Genomic DNA, 21,823 nt, shown 5'->3' with positions numbered 1-21,823 from the left:
GTCTGAGAAACTGTTTTATGTTATGTGAGTTGTAAAAATTTTAACGATGAAAAAGATATGACTACTTTAAGGGTGGTTTTTTAAGGTAGACAGCGCCATCTGAAAGATAAATCAAAACTAACACCAAATTATTATTTATTGTATTAAAAAATGATAATGTACCAATTTTCATGTTCATAATGTAAGAGACAACGAAATTATTAAAGAAAAACGCAAATAAAGTATTAACTTTAACCATCTGTATCTTCGTTGTTATTAACAATTGGACTACTATTAACATAAATTGGGTTAAATCGTAATAATTTAATGTAAGGAATTCACTGTTGCTCTGTGTCCCATTAGTAACGGACCACCCTGTATATTACAGTATATAAGTATATATATATTACTTATTGTTAGGGCACATGAAATAAATGTACCATGTATTCGGAGTTACATTAGCTTAAACATCCAACCCCACCCACAACAAAACCTTTGTTTCGCTTTTATTTTCAAATATTCGTTGCAAAATCCTAAATTTTGTTTTAAGCATTGTTTATAGATGAAATAAATCTTAGCTAACCATTAACGAAATATTATAATAGTATTAAACATTTTCAACTTCATTTAGTTGTAATTAGATTTTTGTCCAGATATTCATAACTTCCTAACACTGTGAGGCAGTTGGCATTGCTGGGATTGCAAAATTAGATCATCATATTTTTGCTTCAAACAAGATGTTATTAATTATAATTTCCGCTATAAATTTATGATATAGAGGTATTAATTTCCGAAGCTTGTTGGCAATCTGGTACCCAAATATTCCAAATAATGAGTTTGGATCTACTTATAGAAGATAAAATTTGAATTTCAATTAAGGCATGTTCTTCTATTGCTGGAGTATCTTAATCTTTATCCTTCTGTAATTCTCCTTCTTAAGACATCTTGTTTTACTCACAAAAGTTTCGTTGTCATTAATGTTCAGAAAATGGAAGATATAGCACAAGAGTTCCAGTATAAAAGGACTTTTCGTCTTTTTGCCTGTTCAATGGATTAACCCTGCAAGGTCTTTGTTGCGTATGACTGTTTTCCTATATCATATCTTCTTCTTCAAGCACTACAGTTCTCCATGAAATTTAGCTTGCTGCACAATACGTTGCCATTCCGATCTGTCAGACGCCGCACGCTTCTAGATGTAATTTATTTTTATTTTATTTTTATTTGTTACAATTTGGGACGCAAACAGAGAGAACATTCCCAGTGAATCATCCTGACGGCGTACATGGGACTCCACACCACAGAACCATAGGTTAATACACTGTTTACATATACCATATAAAGGGACTTTATACAGGTAACATTGGTGAAACTTCTGCTTATTCTGATAACGAACCCCAAGTTACGTAATGCTTTTTTCACCATAAGGTCGATATGAAGGTGGAATCGCAGTTTGTAATCAAGTGTAATACCAAGATCCTTCACTTTGTCAGTAGACGCAATAGCTCTGCAGTTAAAGCTGTAATGAATGTTAACCGGATATCGTTTCCATGTAAACGTAATTTTTTGACATTTGTCGTAATTAAAATGAAGTTTGTTGACGAGACAGTAGTCATGCAAACGGTCAAGGTGTTCCTGAAGACGTAGACAGTCGAGACTTGATGTTATATTTGTAAATATTTTATTATCATCTGCATATAACAGGAATTTGGAAAACTTAAAGCAGGAAGCTATATCATTAATATAAATTAAAAATAATGTTGGTCCAAGATGAATGGCACACCGGAAGAGATGGACTTATAATCGGATGGAAAGCTACCAACCTTGACTGCTTGACTTCTATCTGATAAATATGATATAATCTAGTGCACAATGCCATTTGGGATGTTAAAGGAAGAGAGTTTTTGAACAAGAATTGTATGGCCAATCTTGTCGAAGGCTTTAGAATAATCGGTGTAAATAGCATCGATTTGATTAACGTAGGATACCAAATTAGTCTCAGCCGATCGTCCAGGCAAGAAACCGTGTTGTTCATGAATAAAAGAGTGAGTAATCGACTGGCTAAAGTATTCCTGGACAATTTTCTCAAAAACTTGGGAATGGCCGAGAGAATAGAAATCGGGCGGTAATTTGAAACCAACTGCTTGTTACCGGATTTAAAAATTGGGAAGACGAAAGCCGTCTTCCACTTGCTCGGAAATACCCCTTCAAGTAATGACTCCGATAAAATTAAAAACAGGGGTGAAGACAGTTCACCAGCAAACTCTTTTAAGAAGGATGAAGGAATACCATCTGGGCCTGGGCTAGATGACTTCTCAAGGTGTCACAGAATGTTAAGAACTGCATCCACAGAAAACCAAGGTGAAACACCCGTGCCGCCGAGAATCGCTGAACGCTCGATGGTGCCATTTACAAAAACCGACGAGAAGTACTCTCCGAACGCAGATGAGATATCAGGACCCGAGTTCACAGTCGACCCATCAGCAGAAATCATGGATGCTGGCATGCCAGACGCAGCCAGACGCTCTGTGATCAATAGCTATTAATCTTTTTGATCTAGATCGTATAATAGCGAAAGTCAAGTAATCATTGTGATGACCTGAGGATTTCCATTTTTTGTGAAAACAAACACAAAAAAATTTTCTCTGGGTAAGGCGCGCATAGGAACATCTTTATTAATTATATGTATAATTAACGCGCTCATAAAACGCCTCAACCATGCTCTCTACGTTCATCCCTGCAAAGACAGACCGCTATTCAATCCTATTCAAGAAATTTCTTATATTGCCAGAATTAGCCTTATTAAAGAGACGGCTAATTTTAGACCCATCATTCAAATAAGTTGCGATACATGGCACAAAAAATTCAAAGGGTGGATGGTGACTGTCGGAATCCACAAGTGGATCCATGCAGGGACGGATGCTCTCAACGCGTCCATTCGCGCATAATATAAGATCTGAAATTCTAGAATTATTATTCAAAACATTATTAAATTGATCAAAATTACAATATGAATAGACGGTAAGAAATTCTACAGCACGACGATCGGAATCTCCCAGGGGCATCGGACGCAGTCCATGCAATCGTTGGTAAGTTGAAATGACCCAAAATAATAATCACAAAAGAAAATACGCTTGACCGCACTGCACCTTTAACCACAAATCCTCAGCATATGGAGATTCGGCATAGGAACGGAATGAATACCATGGCGGATAGCAATAAGATCTCCACCACCGTCTTTCTTCGTAGACACAGCAGATTCTCTGTTCCGACGATGTATAGAATATGATGAGTTGAGCAGCTCCCTGTCGGATATAGTGCTGTTGAGAAAGGTTTCGGTTAGGCAGATAATATCCGACGATAAGGCGTATGAATTAATTGGGGAAGTGGTCGTCTTGGAACGAAGACCACGGACATTCTGGTAATAGACGCTAAGACCAATAAATAAAGGTGATAGGTAATGGAGGATGTATACGAACATCCTCCATTACATCATTCTTCCATCGTTTTTCTTTGGCCATCCTTTAGCTTTCTGTACCTGTGGTGTCTATTCTACAATTTTCTTCCCTCCTCTGTCTCCCTACATTTTATTATCTGTACTTTTATGTATCGTACTATATATGCACCATCCATGAACTGATCCACTTCGTGGTATATTCTTATGACCCATATTATATCTTGCGTGAAATGCATCTTTCAAGAGTCTTAATTCACTTTCATCTCCATCGATATGGCATGTTTCGCATCCATATGTTGTACTTGGTCTTATAATAGTGCGATAGATCTTAAGATTCGATTGTCTGCCTAGTATTTTACTCATCATTAGGTGTTTGTAGACATAGTAGCACTTATTAAAATTCTGAACACCTTTTAGAACCAGTTTAAATATTACAGTTCTGTTCACTCTTCTTGAATTCTGACAGTTGCGTTCTTGAAAGGCCTGTTCATGTTATATTGGAAGAATTAAACATAAACCTAACCTCAACCCGTTAGAAAGAGTATGCTTTCTAACTTATCGACTATACGAGCAAGTCAACGATTGAACTGCTATGTAAAATCGGCTACAATCTTTTTAACGATGTAGATTGTGTAGTCTAAGTTAATATCTTTTTAGAACATAACAAATTTTAATTTTTCTTTCTTTTACAGTATTAATAGAATAAACACTTTAGAAGATTTTCAATTTTGTAAACGATTAGAAGAGTTGTACATCCGTCAAAATAACATTAGGGACCTGAACCAAGTATGCTATTTACAAGCATTAACGAATCTAAAAAATTTATGGTTGGGAGAAAATCCATGTGCCAACACAGATGGGTATAATAACATAAATTTTAATTAAATGTTATCTCTCCAAAAGCAAATAATGTTTTTTTATTTAGTTATCGATTGGCTGTATTAAGAGCTTTACCACAACTACAAAAGTTTGATAACGTTACGGTTACTCCCGAAGAACTTAAAGAAGCTCAACGCAAAGGCAAAGTTCTTTCACACCCTGAAGATCCTGAACCGAGCGAAGATGAAGAGGTTTACGCTCCCCCTCCTCCCCTTCAAATTGCCAGAGAGTCAACACCACCGTCTCAGTATAATCGGTATCAAGAGTATTCTGAACCACAAGAACAACAACGACAAGAATTTAGTCCACAAAGAAGTCCATCTAGGCAAGATGTAAGATGTAACAAAAATTGTTTTTTGTATTTACTCCAAAACCTCTCCTTTAATATTCCTCATCTCCTTTTAACCAACGTAATTTTGTCTTTTTAAATTGTTTGTGATGGTTTTAATGAGAAACTAAAAAAACTAACATCCTAATCTTATCTTAACCAGACTATTGTTTATGAGGCGGAGGAGACTGAGGAATACGTTAAGGTGGAAGTAAATTCAGAGGAAGCGCCGCCTCCATATTCTACTTCCGTGGATGAGGTAAACAGATATAACCAACAATTTAATTACTCAATAACGAGATTAAAAATAACTAGTTTATTTATACTAATCATATAAATTAACAAGAAATCGATTTAATTTCTTAAAATTTTGATATTCTTTCTTTTATTGATTGCCGCTTTTTTTTAACTTTTATGATATGGCACAGATGATTCGGGGTCACGGTTACAATTCCAAGGTTTTATTTACTATCGGGAAACATGCAACTCTCTTCATCGAGGAGTATTGGTATTTTATTTTATTGGATTCTTTTGCCTTTGTCATTGAGTAGTTTATTGATTTCTTTAGTTGGGGAAATGCAAGGTCGTTGAATTAATTTTTGAATTATTAAAATTATTCTTCACGTTTATATTTTTATAATGATATTTACATCAAAGTCTAGAAAGTTATGTATTGCAGACATTATTGAAATTCCTCAAGTCTTGCAAGATAACTTTACAGACGTGGATAGTATTAAAATTTTCCTGAAACACAAAATACAAAAGGTGCCGTTTTAAGTGGCGCAAAATTAATTTTAATTCAGGAAAATATAATTACTATCTTTGCTGCAAAATGATGTTTATTAAAATTATTTTCTTTTTAGTTATCTCGAAAACCTGAAGTATCAGTAAGAAGAAACTATTCTCCTGAACAAGAATACGTCGATCGAAGACGAAATAGTTACGAAAGAGAATCACCACCACAATATTATGATGTAACTATTTTTTTATTGATTTTTTTTAGTTAAGTTTATGTCTTATACTTTTATTACAAGAACATCATTCCGAGTATTTATCAAAATCGAGTAAATTGTAGGTTATTTTAACTGATTCTGTTTCATGAGGCAATTTGCAATTTATAGAATTTGTATCCACGAAAAAGTTTGCACTCTTAAGATACCATACAAGGTTTTTTTCGTTACGCCGCCTATGAGACCTATTTTCCATGATGAACCTTAGTATTGCTACAAAGTCTTGTTCGTTTATGTCAACAGGTCTCAGGTAAACAACTATTCTGAAAATGTTGTGTCTTAGGCGACCTCTAGCGACGCAGTCACAGAATATGTTTAGCAGTCTCTGACTTGTCATTGCAAACCCGACAAGTTTGATTCTCAGCTTATCCAATGTTGAAGAGATGGTGGTTTAGGGACGTGTGGCACTTTGTTGAGGCCTCAAACCTTTTTGGTTTTCTTTTGCGACGGAGTTATCATACTCTTCGGCTGTCTGTGTCCTCGATCTTTTTTCCATGCTACCTTTGAGTTCTCCCATGAGTTTTAGTTCACAACCGGGTTAGGGTCCAATTAAGGTCGTCCTCGCCACCTATTTGGCCAACTTCTCCGCCTTTTCATCACCCACAATATTTTTGTGACCTGGAACCCACCATAGGGCAACTTCATTCACAAGTATAGGCCTGAATTGCCTTTAGGGCGGCCCTACTATCTCTAAAGATGTTTACCGATGCCGCTTTCTGTTCTTTCTCGAGATTCAAAACGGTGCAAAAGTTTATGGCAAGAAGTTCAGCCTAAAAAATGGTTGTATAGCAGAAACCACGAGAGCTGGCAGTGACAGATCGCTTAAAAATGGTATGAATCAAGATATGGACGTACGACTTAGATTATTTCACCACATACATTTAATGTAGGTTATGTTAGTAATGCAGGTTATATGTCAAACATTGTCAAAGATATTATTTAATGATTTTCCTTTCAAAGAAAACATTTTCGGCTTGTGAAAACACTGACAGATTCATGACAACGCTCACAAGACGTTTCGATTTAAGGTTATAATTATAGAGTTACATCCCTTAGAAGAACAGACGTACTTTTTCGACGTGGCCATTTGAATTGTACAGCAGACATTAAACTAATGCTATCTCTTTCTAACACACATTACTCTAGCGGTTTGTGAACTACGTATGGCATTTGTAAGAGCGGAAAATGATGATTTACTGCCAGCTCTCGTGGCGTCTACTATATCCAAGCTTAAGGGCACCTTAATGCGGCTTTTTGGTCCAATTGTCTTAGAAGCATCAGTGTACCAAAAGGGCTTCTCTTGTAAGTTGAGGCCCACCCTTCGCCCATTCTTTCGTACTTGTAAACATGACCTTATATGGCTGGTCGAAATTATATTTTGTCGCTATAAGATCCATTTTGATTTGAATCAAGTGGTTTAGGCATGAGTCACTGAGGATTTTGAGATGTCCTCTGAGGTTACCCTGCATTAGCTTGAGTGAACATCATGTCATCAGTGATCATCAGTGAAAGGACTCAAAGATGCCTCTTTTTGTATGTACAGGGTGGGGCCCAACCGATTTATAACAGACCATATACACACTTTGAGGCACATTTTGGGGAAGGGTTACGAATATGACTTTGATGTGAACTGCCTGTTCATTGATTTCAAACGCGCTTTCGACTCGGTCGACAGGCGGAAACTCTTTCAGTACCTGTTCCAGCTGGGTATCCCACAGAAATTGGTTAATCTTGTATAACTAACGAAGGAAAACAATGCCGCGATGGTGGTAGCAGGAAATATGACAGATATGTTTGAAATCAGTAGGGGAGCCGGACAGGGAGAGATGTCCTCTCAGCCCTGCTTTTTAAATTGACACTGCACGCTATTTATATTCCATCAGGATATAAAAGAAATGGAAAGATGGTATCAGAAAAAATGGCCCATATCTATGCTAGCCGACTATTGCTGGTCACTTCAACGCGATGAGCCACATGCTCAACGCAGGAAGCGATCTGGCACAAGATCCATGGAACGTAAGCAAAGGAAATTCTATAAAAATTAAATAAAATACAAAATTCGGACTGACGTGTCCCCCGCATCTAACAGTCTCCATATGCTGGGTTCCAACACATTATACGGTTTAAAATGGCCATAACTTATTATGTAAGACTTGTACAGCATCATTTGAGAGCACATTTTGAAGGGTAAGGATAGTGCTGTATGATGAAATAGATAGAATACAGCAAAATAATATTGTGCGTCTCCCACATAACTTCAAAAGTAGCCAAAAAAGCCATTTCTATTTGTACATAACCTCAAATATCTCAAAATCTTGACGTAATGGTCCAATTCTGAGCACCGGAAATGATCGTCAGCCATCTAACAACTAGAGATGTGTAACACTGCGCTGCGCAATTGAGTTAACTCAGTACAGTGTGTTACGTGCGCTGATACCCAACTTTAAAATGAGTCAACTCAATTACTCCACCGTTGGCATAGTAGCGTACGCTGGCGTGGCTTACTAGAGATAGGCGTAACATACTCATAGACCCAAAGCAGTTAACCGCTATGGCGCAGGAGGCATAAGACTTAGGGCTGGTATTTTCAACTATCTACATATAAAGTCCTCAATGTGACAGATCTGTCAGATTTATCATCCAATTATAGCCCTTCAAATGAGCAAATATAATGGCGACATTGTACAAAACGCGTCATGTACTCCTTATATAGACGTTCTGTACGCCGCCACCGTAATATATTCTCATCTTGCGAAGTTTTTAGGGATAAAAACCTGACAGATCTGTCAAATAGCTATTGACGATTTACAGATATGTAGGTGAAAATACCATCCCTTAATCACGTACAAAACCTGAATTTGCTAGAAGTTAATACACGAACTAATGAATCATACTTTAATGCGAAAGAGATAGCAGACGGCAGCGGCGAGCGATAGATATGATGCATCAGAAATTTTGTTATGGCACAACTGAGTTGATACATTGCACTAACTCACTTAGGGGCGCCAAAAACAGTGTGTCAACGCAGCAAATTTTGCTGCATTACACATGGTTATTAACAACAATCAACACCCCTTTTTTGCAGATCTGTTAAATTTATGGATTAGTGATGAAGGAGCTCATTTCCATCTCAGCGAATATGTTAACAAAGATAACTTTCGCTATTGGGACGCTGAAAACCCTCATCAACTTTACGAACAACCTGTCCATTCGGCCAAAGTTACAATTTAGTGTGCGATGTCTTCGAATAACGTAATTGGCCCATACTTCTTTGAGAATGATGATCGCCATGCACTTACCGTATCATTAACGCGATATGTTCGAATGGTAATAAAAACTTTTTTCATCCCACAAGTGCCTATGAATGAGAATACTTATTTCCGTCAAAATGGAGCAACTTGTTACACCACTGGGTTACATTGGACTTTCTTAGAAATTTTTTACCGAACCGCCTCATCAGCAACAATATAAGACTTAAAAGTGCGGATTGAAGCTGAAATTGGTGCAACAAAAAAATTAAATTTATGTTTTATAATACTTTTTTAATAGTTTTAAATTGTCCGGTTTGACTGCCTCACCCCGTACTAGTGAAGTAGTGTGAGACCAAATAGGGCTTCAAGAACAACCGTCTGAGAAGATCTTATTACACCCGTTATATTAAGACATGCAAGCCGCTGGATTTGTGTCAGTTGTCATTGCGCTGTATTATGATTTGGTTTTGGCCATAAAACTAATGAAGCATAGGCGACCAAGGGTCTGATTATTGCCACATAGGCTTATAGAGGCTAGTTGGTTTACATCTTCTTCTCCCATTGGCTCTACAATCCTGGCCTCCCTTTCTCTATCCTTGACAACCTTTCTATCGTTCAAAACTCATAATCCGTAAATCCTACTCTGCTATTATCTTCCATGGCCTTCGTGGTCACCCTCACCTTCTCTTCTCTGTCGGTTTTCATTCAGTCAGCACTCTTGCGAGTCTGCCATGCTCCATCTTGTGGAGATGCCCCAACCATTCTGCTTGTATAAACGCTTAAACTAACCTACTCCTGGAATCTCAAAGTCAAGGTTACGCAGTGTGACCTTGCGGTTCCAACAGGAGTTTAGTTACTCAGCAAATACCTACTAACTATCAAAGGATGTTATTGTCCTCATAGAATACAAAGAGTGAATTGTGTCCTTAGCCTCAATCCCTTTATTCAGTATCCAAAGCTGTATTACTCTGAAAATAGTCTCTTACAAAGGCAGAGAGTGAATTTACCTTTATCTTTATCAAATCCATCGAATGGTTATTATTACAGTTACACTTCTAATTTACTTAATATAATGTTAGGACAGAAATATTACGACGGGAAATACATAAATGAGTAAGTTTTCTTGAATAGCTAATGTTGTTCTTGAGAGTTTCTTGAAATAAATGAATATGGTCTTTTATCAATGTGGTTAACTCTCGTTGTTTTAATCCTAGTCCATGTATTAACTTCTCGTACTTTTTGGTATCTTAGGCATTCAAGTTACCGGATACAGCTTTTATAATTGATCCTAAAACGTCAGTGGTACTCTGCGAGTTTTAGTACTTGGAACAAGTTGTTTGCCAAATTGTGATTGATACAATAAAGCATTAAGACTTTTATTTCTTCATAATTCAACTTAGAATATGAACAATGTTGAAACAGAATATTGTCTTCATCTTACATTACATAAATTACATATTGGGTACCTAGGCTCTGCTGCCCTCTCGTGCTACCTCATCTGCCCCTTCATTGCCAGCAACCCCAGAGTGACCTGGGGTCCAGATAACAAAAACTCTATTATCACAACTCAGTATGTTTAATGTTCTTTTACAGTCATTAACCAGAGCCGACATCGTTTTCACGACCTGCGGCGCCTGTAGAGCGGCTTAACTGTCTGAGAAAAATCGTACTGTCATGTTCTTCACCTCTCTCTCAAGGATTTTAGCACTCATATCAATAGCAAATATTTCCGCCTGTAATACAGTACAGTACGTACCCTGGCTTGCTTAATCCGAGGTGTCTACACCTGCCCGACCCCTTCCGGCGTTCTTGATCCATCTGTGAACATGTAAATACCTGCCTGAACCAGAGAATTTTCGTTTTTGATCCAGGACTGCCGTTCAGGCAGTACAATCTGGTATCGAGCATTAATCACTGATAGTGATCCCGCCAAATCTGACAGCATTGATAGCACAGTATCAGTGCTTATAATGTCTTCCGCAGCCCATTGGCAGGACATGTCGGAAGAGTTTTGAGCATATTGCTTAAATCTGTAAATGGTAGTTCTAGTCACTTTCTCTATATGCAAATGCAAAGGAAATAGGTCAAGCAGAACATCCATTGCTAGAATTGGAGTTGTGCTTATCGCACCAGAGATTGCCAATCCAGCTACTCGTTGAATTCGTGAAAGTTTACTGATAACTGATGTCTGTCAGACTTTTCTATACCAGGCTGTTGCTCCGTATGTGATCATAAATCTAATTGTAAGTCTAGCTTTGTATAAAACTCCCTACAAAAACTCCCTCCATTCCATGAGAGGGTTTTGTCGAGGATTACTCCTAGATATTTGACATCCTTTGACAAAGGAATTTCTTCACTTTAGATAGTTGGGCGGATTAGTCCATCCAACTTTTGTCTCCTGGCAAAGGGCACAACGATTATCTTTTGCGAGTTTATCAAGAGATTCTCTCCCTTACACCGAGCGCCAATAATATCTAGGGTTATCTGAAGAACTTTGGATATACTCGACAAACAGGTTCTTTTGACCATAACGACAATCTCATCAGCATAAGCTTGTATTTCTAGACCAACAGCTTCGACTATCGCAATCAGATCATCAACCAGAAGGGACCAAAGCAGGGCAGATCATCCCTCTCTGCGGACAGCCACCTCTCGGCCTAAAGCGTATCGTGTCACCGTGGAGTGAACTAGAAACTATTCTATTGTCAAGCATATTGCGGATCCTGCCCGCTATAGTTGCTTCCACTCCCCTGTCAAGAGCAGCTCTTTCAAGAGATTGTGTTATTGCGTTGTTGAACGCACCTTCTATATCCAGAAACGCACAAACCAAGATCTCTTTATCCTGGAACGTCCTAAATACTCTACCAACCAAGTTGTGTAGAGCTAATTCTGCTGATTTTCCCGCTTGATAAGTGTACTGGTGGCAACTCAGTGGACCAGATACCAGTGGCACCGTACGAATATACCGTTCCAGAACTTTTTCAAGGGTTTTCAACAGAAATGACGTGAAGCTGATGGGTTGAAAGACCATCAAATTTTTACCAAAATTGGCAACAACAGTGATCGTCCTTGCTGTAACAAAACAGGAAACATATTGTCTTCTCCGGGCGATTTGAACGGCTTAAATGTTTGAATCGCCTGGTCGACGGATGTGCAAGTGACTTTTCTAGCCACACTTCAGTCCGTATTTGAGGGGCGCTTTGCCATGTAAAAATAGCCCGCTGTGACAGTAGCTCCCATCATCAAATTTCCTGAGAAGTGAGTCTGCATAAGAAGGGGAGCAGTGCCGGATCTTTAGCAAGAATTTTGTGAATTCTTGCACTACTGGGTGTGTCTTTCACTCTCTCACAGAACCTCTTCCAAGACTCTCTTGTTGCCTTACGAATATCTTCGCTGTAATTCGTTAGTGCTTGTTTATATTGCTCCCATTCTCTTCATCTTAGAATCAGATAACATAACCTATAATAATGTCAACATAACCACAGAATAACCTATTCTGTGACACATAACCTATAATATTATTAACATAACATAAAAAATATCAAATTTGTATGTGTTCACACTTAAAAACTTGATTTTAAAGATTTTAAAAATAACTTACTAATATTAAATCGCCTTTTTTAAATCCATTCATTTAGCGTTCACCTCAATCTAATAACTCTCATCCTGAAGATCAAATATCTGGGGAAGGATTCAGAGAATCAAGGATCGTTACGAGTCATTCTACTAACAGTATTAAACAGGTTCTAAAAAAATTTGTTTATAATTTATAAGTACATATTACTTTTAATTTAAAAGGAATACACCAACGGTGATAGATACGTACAACAACAGTGTTATCGTCACACTGAAACCGAAGCTTGTTATGGCCAAGACAACCCACCACAACGTAATCGAGAGAGGCACCCTCATTCTTCAGCGGTTCAACACCGCCCACCGTTTACTCGAAGACCAGTCACTAGAGTATGTTTTAATATTTAAAAGATACAGACAGTTATAGCCCTCTAAAGTTAAGCGAAAAAATCTGCAACTTTCTTATCTCTTGACATTTTACAACTAACAAATTGTTAGTTTGATCACAAAAAATAAAATAATGCTGAGATCAATTTGACATAACTTCATTTTTTGACTAATAGTTAATTCACTTGAGCCTGTGTATTATTTTATTTTTTATGATCAAACTAATAATTTTAGGAGAAAATGTCAGGAGACAAAAAAGTTGTGTATTGAAAAATGTGGATTACGCATTAAAAAGTTCTAATGCAAAGTATTATAGGGGTTGATTTTTCACCCCCTTGTATGACATTGTAATTATTAACATTAAAACAGTTATCTGCCAAATTTTATTCTTCTAAATTCCTCTCTAGTGGATTTATTAAATAAAAACAATTTCTTCCCCTAACTTTAGAGTGCTGTAACTTGGTGAGGAAGGGGTTTTGAACAAAAAGTTATATGAAAAACCCCCTTAATTTTTGCTGAAAAATCACTCCTTGAAATCTTTTGCATCAATTCAAACATCCTATATATTATTAGGAGTATTTAAATTTTGTTTTTTAGAATTCAAATATTTTATCAGCGGTATTATGTTTGGTAAAAGAATTGGATTATCCGAGTTTGGAGGTTGTTGAGGTAGCTGTGAGATGTCGTATGGATGAATTAGATGAATGACAGATATTAAAAAAGGGACAGGAAGTTGATGATGAGGAAGATGGAAATAATGGAGATTAAGAAAACGCAAAAAATGATTTTTCTGTTTTAAGATGTGTGTTTAAAAGAACTCGGTTTTGTTTATTTAATAACGTTAATAAAGTGATAATTTGTGAAACTGTTTTAACATTCCACGTAAATAATATTAAAATCTAACTGCCAATGGTGTGACATCAGAACCAAAGACTTGATTCTTTTTAGTTTCTTTATTTTTACGCACAAATTTTCAGTTAAAACATTATAAAAAGATTGATACTTAATAATTATTATTAATAATGGTTTTTCGGACCAATTATTTTTAATTCCCTCCATTATTACTACAAAAAGTGTTTAACTTTTCATAATCTAGTCTTTAATCTTAATAACTCTTGCCTCTTAATAAATATTTTAAAGAAACTGATATGCTTTATTACATAAATAACAATTTCTATGTTGTAGAAATGAAATGGTGCAATTGTTGATGATTTAATTTAAATTAAAATAATAGAATTAAGTCAAATTTATTTATAAACAAGAGATGGTTAATTTATTTACAATAAATAAAATACAAATTAATAATTGTACTCGAATTAAAAAAATAGATATAATCAATTTAATAGTGATAACAATAGATTTTAAAATTATTTTTTTGTCTCATTATTTGTTAAATAGTTAATTGTATTTAAATAGGTGTTGGCATGTTTTCTTTTTTATTGTATAATTTATAATTACAATAAAGTTGTCTAATAAAAAAGAATAGTAACTTTATATCATATCTCGACACGTTTGTTCATCAAACGGTTTGTCATACGGATCGTTCTTTCTATACCCATCACTATCAACACAATAATATTCATCCCCATCTTTTTGAACGGGAGAATAGCTTCCGTCAGGAGAACAAGCTTGCATAAGTTGTTGTCCAAGTAATTCAAAAATTTTTACATCTCTCGCACAATCTTAAAAGAAACAATTATTTTTATATTTTTAACTTATAAATACTTACTGCAAGTTAATGTGGGATCCTCCCCAGCGACAGCATAACTTCCAATTCTTGAATTATCTTTCCACACGCATACCGTTCTAAAATTATAACGATATATTACAACGAATTAATTTAAATTAACAAAATTGTTCTTACTGTCCCTCTTCAATTTTATACGGTCCAAAATTCCCATCATAAAAACATTTCAAGTTACCAACATTTATTTTTGTTGTTCCATGCGCGTTGTATTCATCTATTATTTTCGCTTGAGCGTAAATGTGACTGTCACATTGCCGGAAATATTGAGCACCAACCGATTCACTATCATCTAAAAATAATTTTTATGATAAACATTAATAGCATTAACAAATAAATGTAATAATTACAGCATGGTAATTGGGACATCATTAATTCCGGTACAACCGGTGCTGTTAATTCCCCCGTTTTTGGTTCAACACACCAACAATTTCCGTCTTGACATTGAAGTGGTTCGTAATTTCCCATGCTATCACAATGTAAACTTACGAAAAAATATTTTTTTGCTTCCTCCATTTCAGCTCTTTTACGACTACAAGCTAAAAGTCATAAAAAAACATTCAATTTGTCCATCTAAGAAGAGAAATTCTGCAAACAATTAATTATTTCCCGTTCCTAATATTACTCATATTCTAGATAAATTAGATCGAGCCAAGTACTTTACTAGTTTAAACCTTGCTAGTGGGTACCATCAAATTGAGGTTGAGAAAAAGGACCGTGACAAGATAGCTTTTATAACTAATGAAGGACTCTACGAGTTTAATAGAATGCGCTTTGGGTTACGTATATATATATGGGCCTGACTGATGATATATGCCTTAAGTTTAACTCAACGACATCGTAGTGTTTCCAAATTTCTTGCAAGAACACAAAATTGATTGACTTTGGCCGGATATGAAAAACCTTTTTCTTACTACTTCCACCATTCACGGGAATTAGTATCTCTTTTAGGTGTTGGACAGTGCAGATAATAATCAAGTTAAACCCCATTTGTTTTATTGAATACAACTTTATTTATATTAGATTTGTCATTAGCAACCTCATTGTAACAATCCCAATACGATATATAAAATCTTGTTGCAGTTTCGTCTAGTTTTTTTCTCTTCGCTTCTAATTCATCATCACATTCCTTACTAACAGAACTGTCGCTGTTATCACTTTCGATTATTAATTAAAGTATCCTCTTTTCAATGCAAAAAGCCGTTTTGAAAAATCACTTTTATTTCTTGAGAAATAAATTTTTGAAATGATCGAAATTTTTTTCGAATTTTGCAATTTTCATCGATTAACTTTTAAAAATTCGTAAAGAAATCCACTTCTTGGAATATGAGTATGAAAATTTCCCAAAGTGTTAATAAAAGTGTCCTCTTTCCAATGAACCAACCCGTTTTGAAAAATAACTTTTAGTTTTTGAGAAAACAATATTTGAAGTTTTGATAAAATTTTCGATGTTGCAATTTTCTTCGATAACTTTCAAAATTCGCTACAAAATTAATTTCTTGAAGGATCCTTGTGGAATTATCACCAATTATTAATTATAGTATCCTCTTTTTAATGCAAAAAGCCGTTTTGAAAAAACATTTTTAGTTCTAGAGAAATAAATTTTTGAAATAATCTAAAATTTTTTTGAATTTTACAATTTTCGCCGATTAAATTTTAAAAATTCGTATAAAATCCATTTCTTGGAATATGAGAGTATGAAAATTTCCCAAAGTGTTAATAAAAGTGTCCTCTTTCCAATGAACCAACCCGTTTTGAAAAATAACTTTTAATTTTTAAGAAAACAATATTTGAAGTTTTGATAAAATTTTCGATGGTGCCATTTTCATCGATAATTTTCAAAATTCGCTATAAAATTCCTTTCTTGAAGGATCCTTGTGGAAATATCACCAATTATTATTTAAAGTATCCTCTTTTTAGAGCTGCTTCGTTAATTAACCCAGATATGCCTAATGTACTACATTTAGGACGGTCAATTCCTGTTGAAACTTGCAAGGTCATGAGCGCCTGGAAATGCGCACGTCACATGAAGTCGTGCATTTTAGATGTAGCAGTGAGAGTGATAACTTGCAGTTTAGGTGTTTTCTTTAGATTTTGTTTTACGTGCATCCGAAAGTCAAGATAAGTTGGAAATGGATTATTGCCCGGTTCGCTTTGAAAGATAAGGTAATTTTCAATTATAGAAATTAGAATAATATTATGATTCGTTGATTACAGTAACAATAAATAGTTGTATAATTAGTATTATTTAAAAGTTTTGCATTATTCAGTAAATTAGGGTATAAATTGGGGGGGTGAAAGATGGGTGTACTATATATAGGACATTAGGATAATTAACGACTATCACGTTCATCTAATTACAGGGGGTTTTCGCTTCATGAAGCCCTTGCTATGCTTGAGGACAATGACGACATTGTCAGCCAGGTTGATGAAATAACTATATTTCCTTCTGTAAACGCTGCAGCCGACCTGACAGATGAAGATTCTGGGGCAGAAAATGATCTTACAGTGAATAACCTACCGGCATCACAGTTACAAGCGCCGGTGGAAATCGTAATTGAAAGTAACTACGACAGAGATTTTTCATCAGATGGCAATATACCTCTATCAGAGTTACAATCACAAAACACGGCTGCAAGAAACAAACAAAAAGTAAAAACTAAAAAGAGACAGATGCACTACAGTTGGATAAAAGAAGATTTGAAATTACCGCCCACCGACTTTGATAGTCCTACGAATTCGGCGAGCTTTTCTCAAAATTTTTTGACGAAGAAGTAATAGAATTGATTTTGAATCAGAGTAATAAGTACGCACAACAAAAAAATAGAAAAGCGAATATAGAAAAGTAGGAAGTAAACGTTTTTATAGGCGTTTTGATACTTAGTGGATATATGCAAGTACCGAGACGGAGGATGTTCTGGGAACGTGAAAAAGATTGCCATAACGTCATGATTACAGAAGCAATTAGAAGGGACCGGTTTGAGTATTTGTTTTCTAATCTTCACGTCTGTGATAATCAGCAGTTGGACCAGGGTGACAAATTCGCTTGAAGAAATGCACTCAGTTGATGAAGCTATGGTTCCGTATTATGGACGTCATAGCTGTAAGCAGTATATTCGAGGAAAACCCATGCGCTATGGATATAAGTTATGGGTAGGAAGTACCAGGTTAGGTTACTTGAATTGGTTCGAACCTTATCAAGGAGCCTCTACAAATATAAGTGAAAACTTTTCTGAATTGGGAGTTGGTGCTGGAGTAGTCTTAGAATATGCGCAAGCTTTACGTAAGGAATGGCCAGATAAAAAATTTCATCTCTTTTTTGATAACTTTTTACGTCAATTCCGTTGATCGAAAAACTAACTGACTGGAATTTTTATGCTACTGGTACGGTTAGACAAAACAGGCTACAAGACATTTCTCTTATAGATTCAAAATTCATAAAGAAGCAGCGCAGAGGAAGTTATGATTATGCAAAAATTGTAGAACAGAATATAATTGCAGTAAAGTGGCACGATAATAGTGTAGTTTCTGTTTGTTCCAATTTTTCTGGAGTTGCCCCAATTCACTCGGTCACACGTTATTAAAAAAACGTTATTAAAAAGAAAAGAAGAATATTCAGGTACAGCAGCCGCATCTTATACAGATGTACAATACAAATATGGGAGGTGTCGACCGCTCTGACCAAAATATCAGCTTATATCGAATTTCGATCACAGGAAAAAAATGGTATTTTCCTTTGATATCTCACTGTATTGACATGGCAATTCAAAACGCATGGCATTTGCATCGCAAGAATGGAGGAGAATTAGATCAACTTAGTTTTAGAAGGAGAATTGCTGTAATGCTGTTGGTTCAGAATAAAAAAACATCGTCATATCAAAAAGGACATACCAGTAGGTCCCACGAAATAGATACATGGTTCAACCGAATAGATCATTTAGTTATGCCCCAAGAAAAACAAACTAGGTGTGCTCATTGCCATCAAAAAACTACAACGAGATGCGCAAGATGTGACATTGGTGTACACACGAAGTGTTTTGTTCAGTATCACACTAATAAATAATTTTACGTTTATAGATATTCATGTGCCGAATGTCCTACATGTAGGACCGTCCGAATTTCCAATTAACAAAAAAACAAATTGTCATGGTTTGTTTGTAAGACTTTGTTTTGCTTCTTTAAACAAGTTTTCAATAAAGTTATTATGATTTGTAAAGTGGTTTTAATTTAGGCATATCTGGGTTAAATCAGTATCAAATTAGTTATCAGCTTTCTTATTAATTTCATTTTTATTCAAATATCGCAATAATGTGGAAATATAGGGTATCACTTCAGAAATAATAACCATAATGGCCGGATAGATATGCCGGATAACCGGATATTCGGCCGACGGGGATACCGAATATCCGGTATCCGGCTTTTCGCAAAATCACTATCCGCTCCATCACCACATCCGTGCAAAAAGTCAAGGTCCCTCACTTTAGAGATCGATGTCTTCGCAAACGTTCGATAAAGAAAATTGCGACAAAGTTTGTTGTAATCACTGAACATTTCTACGTAACATATGTTAATTTAAAAATTTTCTTATCCACGGTTTTCTTTTTATCGGGAGTTAAATGAAAAAAGTACCTTTTTTTTACGTTACCGACAACTTTGTCAACTTTGCGTTTTTTTTTCTCGAAAACTTTGAATTTTGAACAGGTGGTATCCAGATGTGTTCTTAATGAGTGGTATATTTTATTTTTTCGATATTCCATACAGTTTCGCGAAAAATCGCGGTTTAGTAAGACGCCGTTATTTCGAAAACGGCTGGGTGGATTTCCTCGCGAATTTTACCAAAATATGTCAAATAATGTCGGATTTCGTTATCGGTTTTTCACAATTAGAGCTCTCTAATTTTTTAAGAGCTATTTAAAAGAATTACAAATTAAAGAGGAACAGAAATAAGCTCTGCGCGGTGACGGGGGTTTCGTCCAATCGGAACAGATGGTGCATCCCAGACAGGACGTCGCGCCTTATTTCTTTCTGTAGGTAAGATAAAGGCGCGACGTACTGTCTGGGACACACCATCTGTTCCGATTGGACGAAACCCTCCTCTCCCCGCATAGCTTACTTCTGTTTCTCTTTAATATGTACTTCCATAAAAACGCTCTTAAAAAATTAGGGAGTCCTAATTTTGAAAAACTGATAACGGTATCCGACAACCGAGATTATTTGACATATTTTAGTAAAAACCGCGTTGAAATCCGCCAGGTCGTTTTCGAAATAACCGCATCCTACTAAACCGCGATTTTCCGCGAAATTATTTGGCATATCGAAAAAATAAAATATGCCACCAATTCCACCAATTCAAATTTGAAATATTTTCGTCAAACAGTTTTGGAGAAAAAAAATCGTAAAGTAGACAAAGTTGCTGGCATTCTCAAAAATCGGGTACTTTTTTCACTTAACTCGCGATAAAAGGAAAACCATGGACCCGAAAATTTCCAAATTAACATGTGATAGGAAGAAATTTTCACTGATTACTGATAGTAGTCAATATCAAATGAAAATATCTCTCGATAAGTGCGAATTCATGAAGAAAATCCTTAATTATTTAGGTCATGTCAAAACAAAAGATGGAATTAAAGATTCCGGCAAGATAGAATGTATTAAGAAATTCCTAATACCAAGAAGAAAAGCACAAATACATAAAATCATTTTTAGAAGTACTTGGATATTACAGGAGATTTGGACAAAATTTCGCTCAAATTACGATACCTTTAACAAAATTTCTTTCAAAAGACCGTACCAATGTTATATAGATGACAATTATAAAATATAAGTGATAAGTAACTTTAAATAACCGTTTTTGTAATTCGCGACGGTAATGAAAGCTATTACAGTACTCAAACGGGTGCTGTAATGAGACTCCTTACACCATTCGATGCTGTAATGAGATTTTAGTAACATTTTATGGAACCAGTTCAAGTTGGTGACATTGGATCATTAATTTTTCTATATGTCAATGTGACAATTTTTGTCTATGGGTGTTTAAACACGTTTTTAGCATCGAATACAAGGTCCACAATGATAACGACATTGAACTCAGCAATTTCTCTTATTTTGGGAAGTCTACATGAAACTTTTTTTTCAGGTGAATACATTTTGTGTTTTGACAATTTCTAATTGTTAATTCAAATTTCTATTTTCAAGTGTTGCGATGTTACCAACTGCTACATACCTATTTACCTACATTGTCAAAATTTATTTTATTTTTGTTAAAAAAATAGTATAAAAACGCGAATTACAAAAAATAGCATAAAAACACGTTTCACAAGACTTAAAGCATTCATTCATTAAAAAACTCGTGGCTTCGCCACTCATGTTTCAATTTGAATTCGTGCATTTCAAGCGTGTCTTACGAAACTTGTTTTTTAATGTATTATTATAATTACAACAGATACGAGTTACGAGTAATATTGCACTAATGTAAGTGATTAATATTTATAAATATTCACAAATTTTAATATTCTTTGCAAGATCATCATGAGGACGAGAGATGATTAGGAAGGATGATTAGGTTCATGAAGAAGAGAGCTTGGTTTAAATTACCGCAAGTCATATTTGAAGCTTGATTAAGAAATGCATCCCCAAAAATCCGATTTCCTTTAGGTCCGTAACAAAAACATCTATCTCCTTTACATTGTTTAGGTGCCCATGTTCCATCTACTAAACATTTTGGTTGAAATCTAGCGTTCGCATACTCTCCTATTTTATAGACATACTTAAAACAAGAGTCTAAAAGCAAGAATTTTTCTTAGGTTTTCTTTATACCTTATTATTTTTTTCTTACCCTCATCAAGTACGCACTGTTTTTCCTTGCAATCATAAGCAGGAGGACAAAGATATGATGGAGTACATAGATGAGGTCCAGAAGGACCTATTATTTAAACAGTTAAAACACCTTTATAATCATATGTTAAAACTTACTCAATCGTTTTTCACACCCTGGTATACAACCACCATACAATGTTGGATTATAATAATAATCAGCTTTACTATCACAATCTTCAGGGCCGAAATCGGTGTGTACTTGATATTTAGTACAATCCAAATCACAATTTACCGCACAAAATAAAACGCTAAATATTAATATTTTCCACATTATTGGAACAAATTCTTTCTTATTTATTAATAAAAACACCACAGGATGTAAATAATGAATCAGTACGAATG

General features: G+C 35.4%; 2 protein-coding genes across 4 annotated transcripts in view; one reads left to right on the top strand and one right to left on the bottom strand.

Moving 5' to 3' along the window:
• The window catches only part of LOC111420793 (cilia- and flagella-associated protein 410), a 27,892-nt gene extending 13,614 nt beyond the window's left edge, over window positions 1-14,278 (top strand). The window contains exons 3-9 of one of the 3 annotated variants that reach the window (XM_023053830.2): window positions 4,126-4,293; window positions 4,359-4,644; window positions 4,804-4,899; window positions 5,504-5,614; window positions 12,540-12,644; window positions 12,700-12,864; window positions 13,459-14,278. In XM_023053830.2, the coding sequence (XP_022909598.1) occupies window positions 4,126-4,293; window positions 4,359-4,644; window positions 4,804-4,899; window positions 5,504-5,614; window positions 12,540-12,644; window positions 12,700-12,864; window positions 13,459-13,569 (1,042 nt within the window). In that variant the 3' untranslated portion in view covers window positions 13,570-14,278. The remainder of the gene's footprint in view (window positions 1-4,125; window positions 4,294-4,358; window positions 4,645-4,803; window positions 4,900-5,503; window positions 5,615-12,539; window positions 12,645-12,699; window positions 12,865-13,458) is intronic. The other 2 variants (XM_023053832.2, XM_023053831.2) reach the window with 2 other exon arrangements.
• On the bottom strand, window positions 14,093-21,823 carry LOC111420794 (uncharacterized). Its single transcript, XM_071198132.1, has 7 exons — window positions 21,578-21,823; window positions 21,441-21,527; window positions 21,200-21,385; window positions 14,956-15,144; window positions 14,726-14,897; window positions 14,591-14,667; window positions 14,093-14,543 (listed from the first exon to the last, which is right to left on the bottom strand). The coding sequence occupies exons 1-7, from the start codon at window positions 21,750-21,752 to the stop codon at window positions 14,353-14,355; spliced, it is 1,077 nt and encodes a 358-aa protein (XP_071054233.1). The 5' UTR covers window positions 21,753-21,823; the 3' UTR covers window positions 14,093-14,352.

Source organism: Onthophagus taurus, chromosome 7 (genome assembly GCF_036711975.1).
Source record: "Onthophagus taurus isolate NC chromosome 7, IU_Otau_3.0, whole genome shotgun sequence".
Classification (NCBI taxonomy): Eukaryota; Metazoa; Arthropoda; class Insecta; order Coleoptera; family Scarabaeidae; genus Onthophagus; species Onthophagus taurus.
Note: the sequence above shows the minus strand (reverse complement) of the source record. Positions and strands in the feature narration are given on the sequence as shown.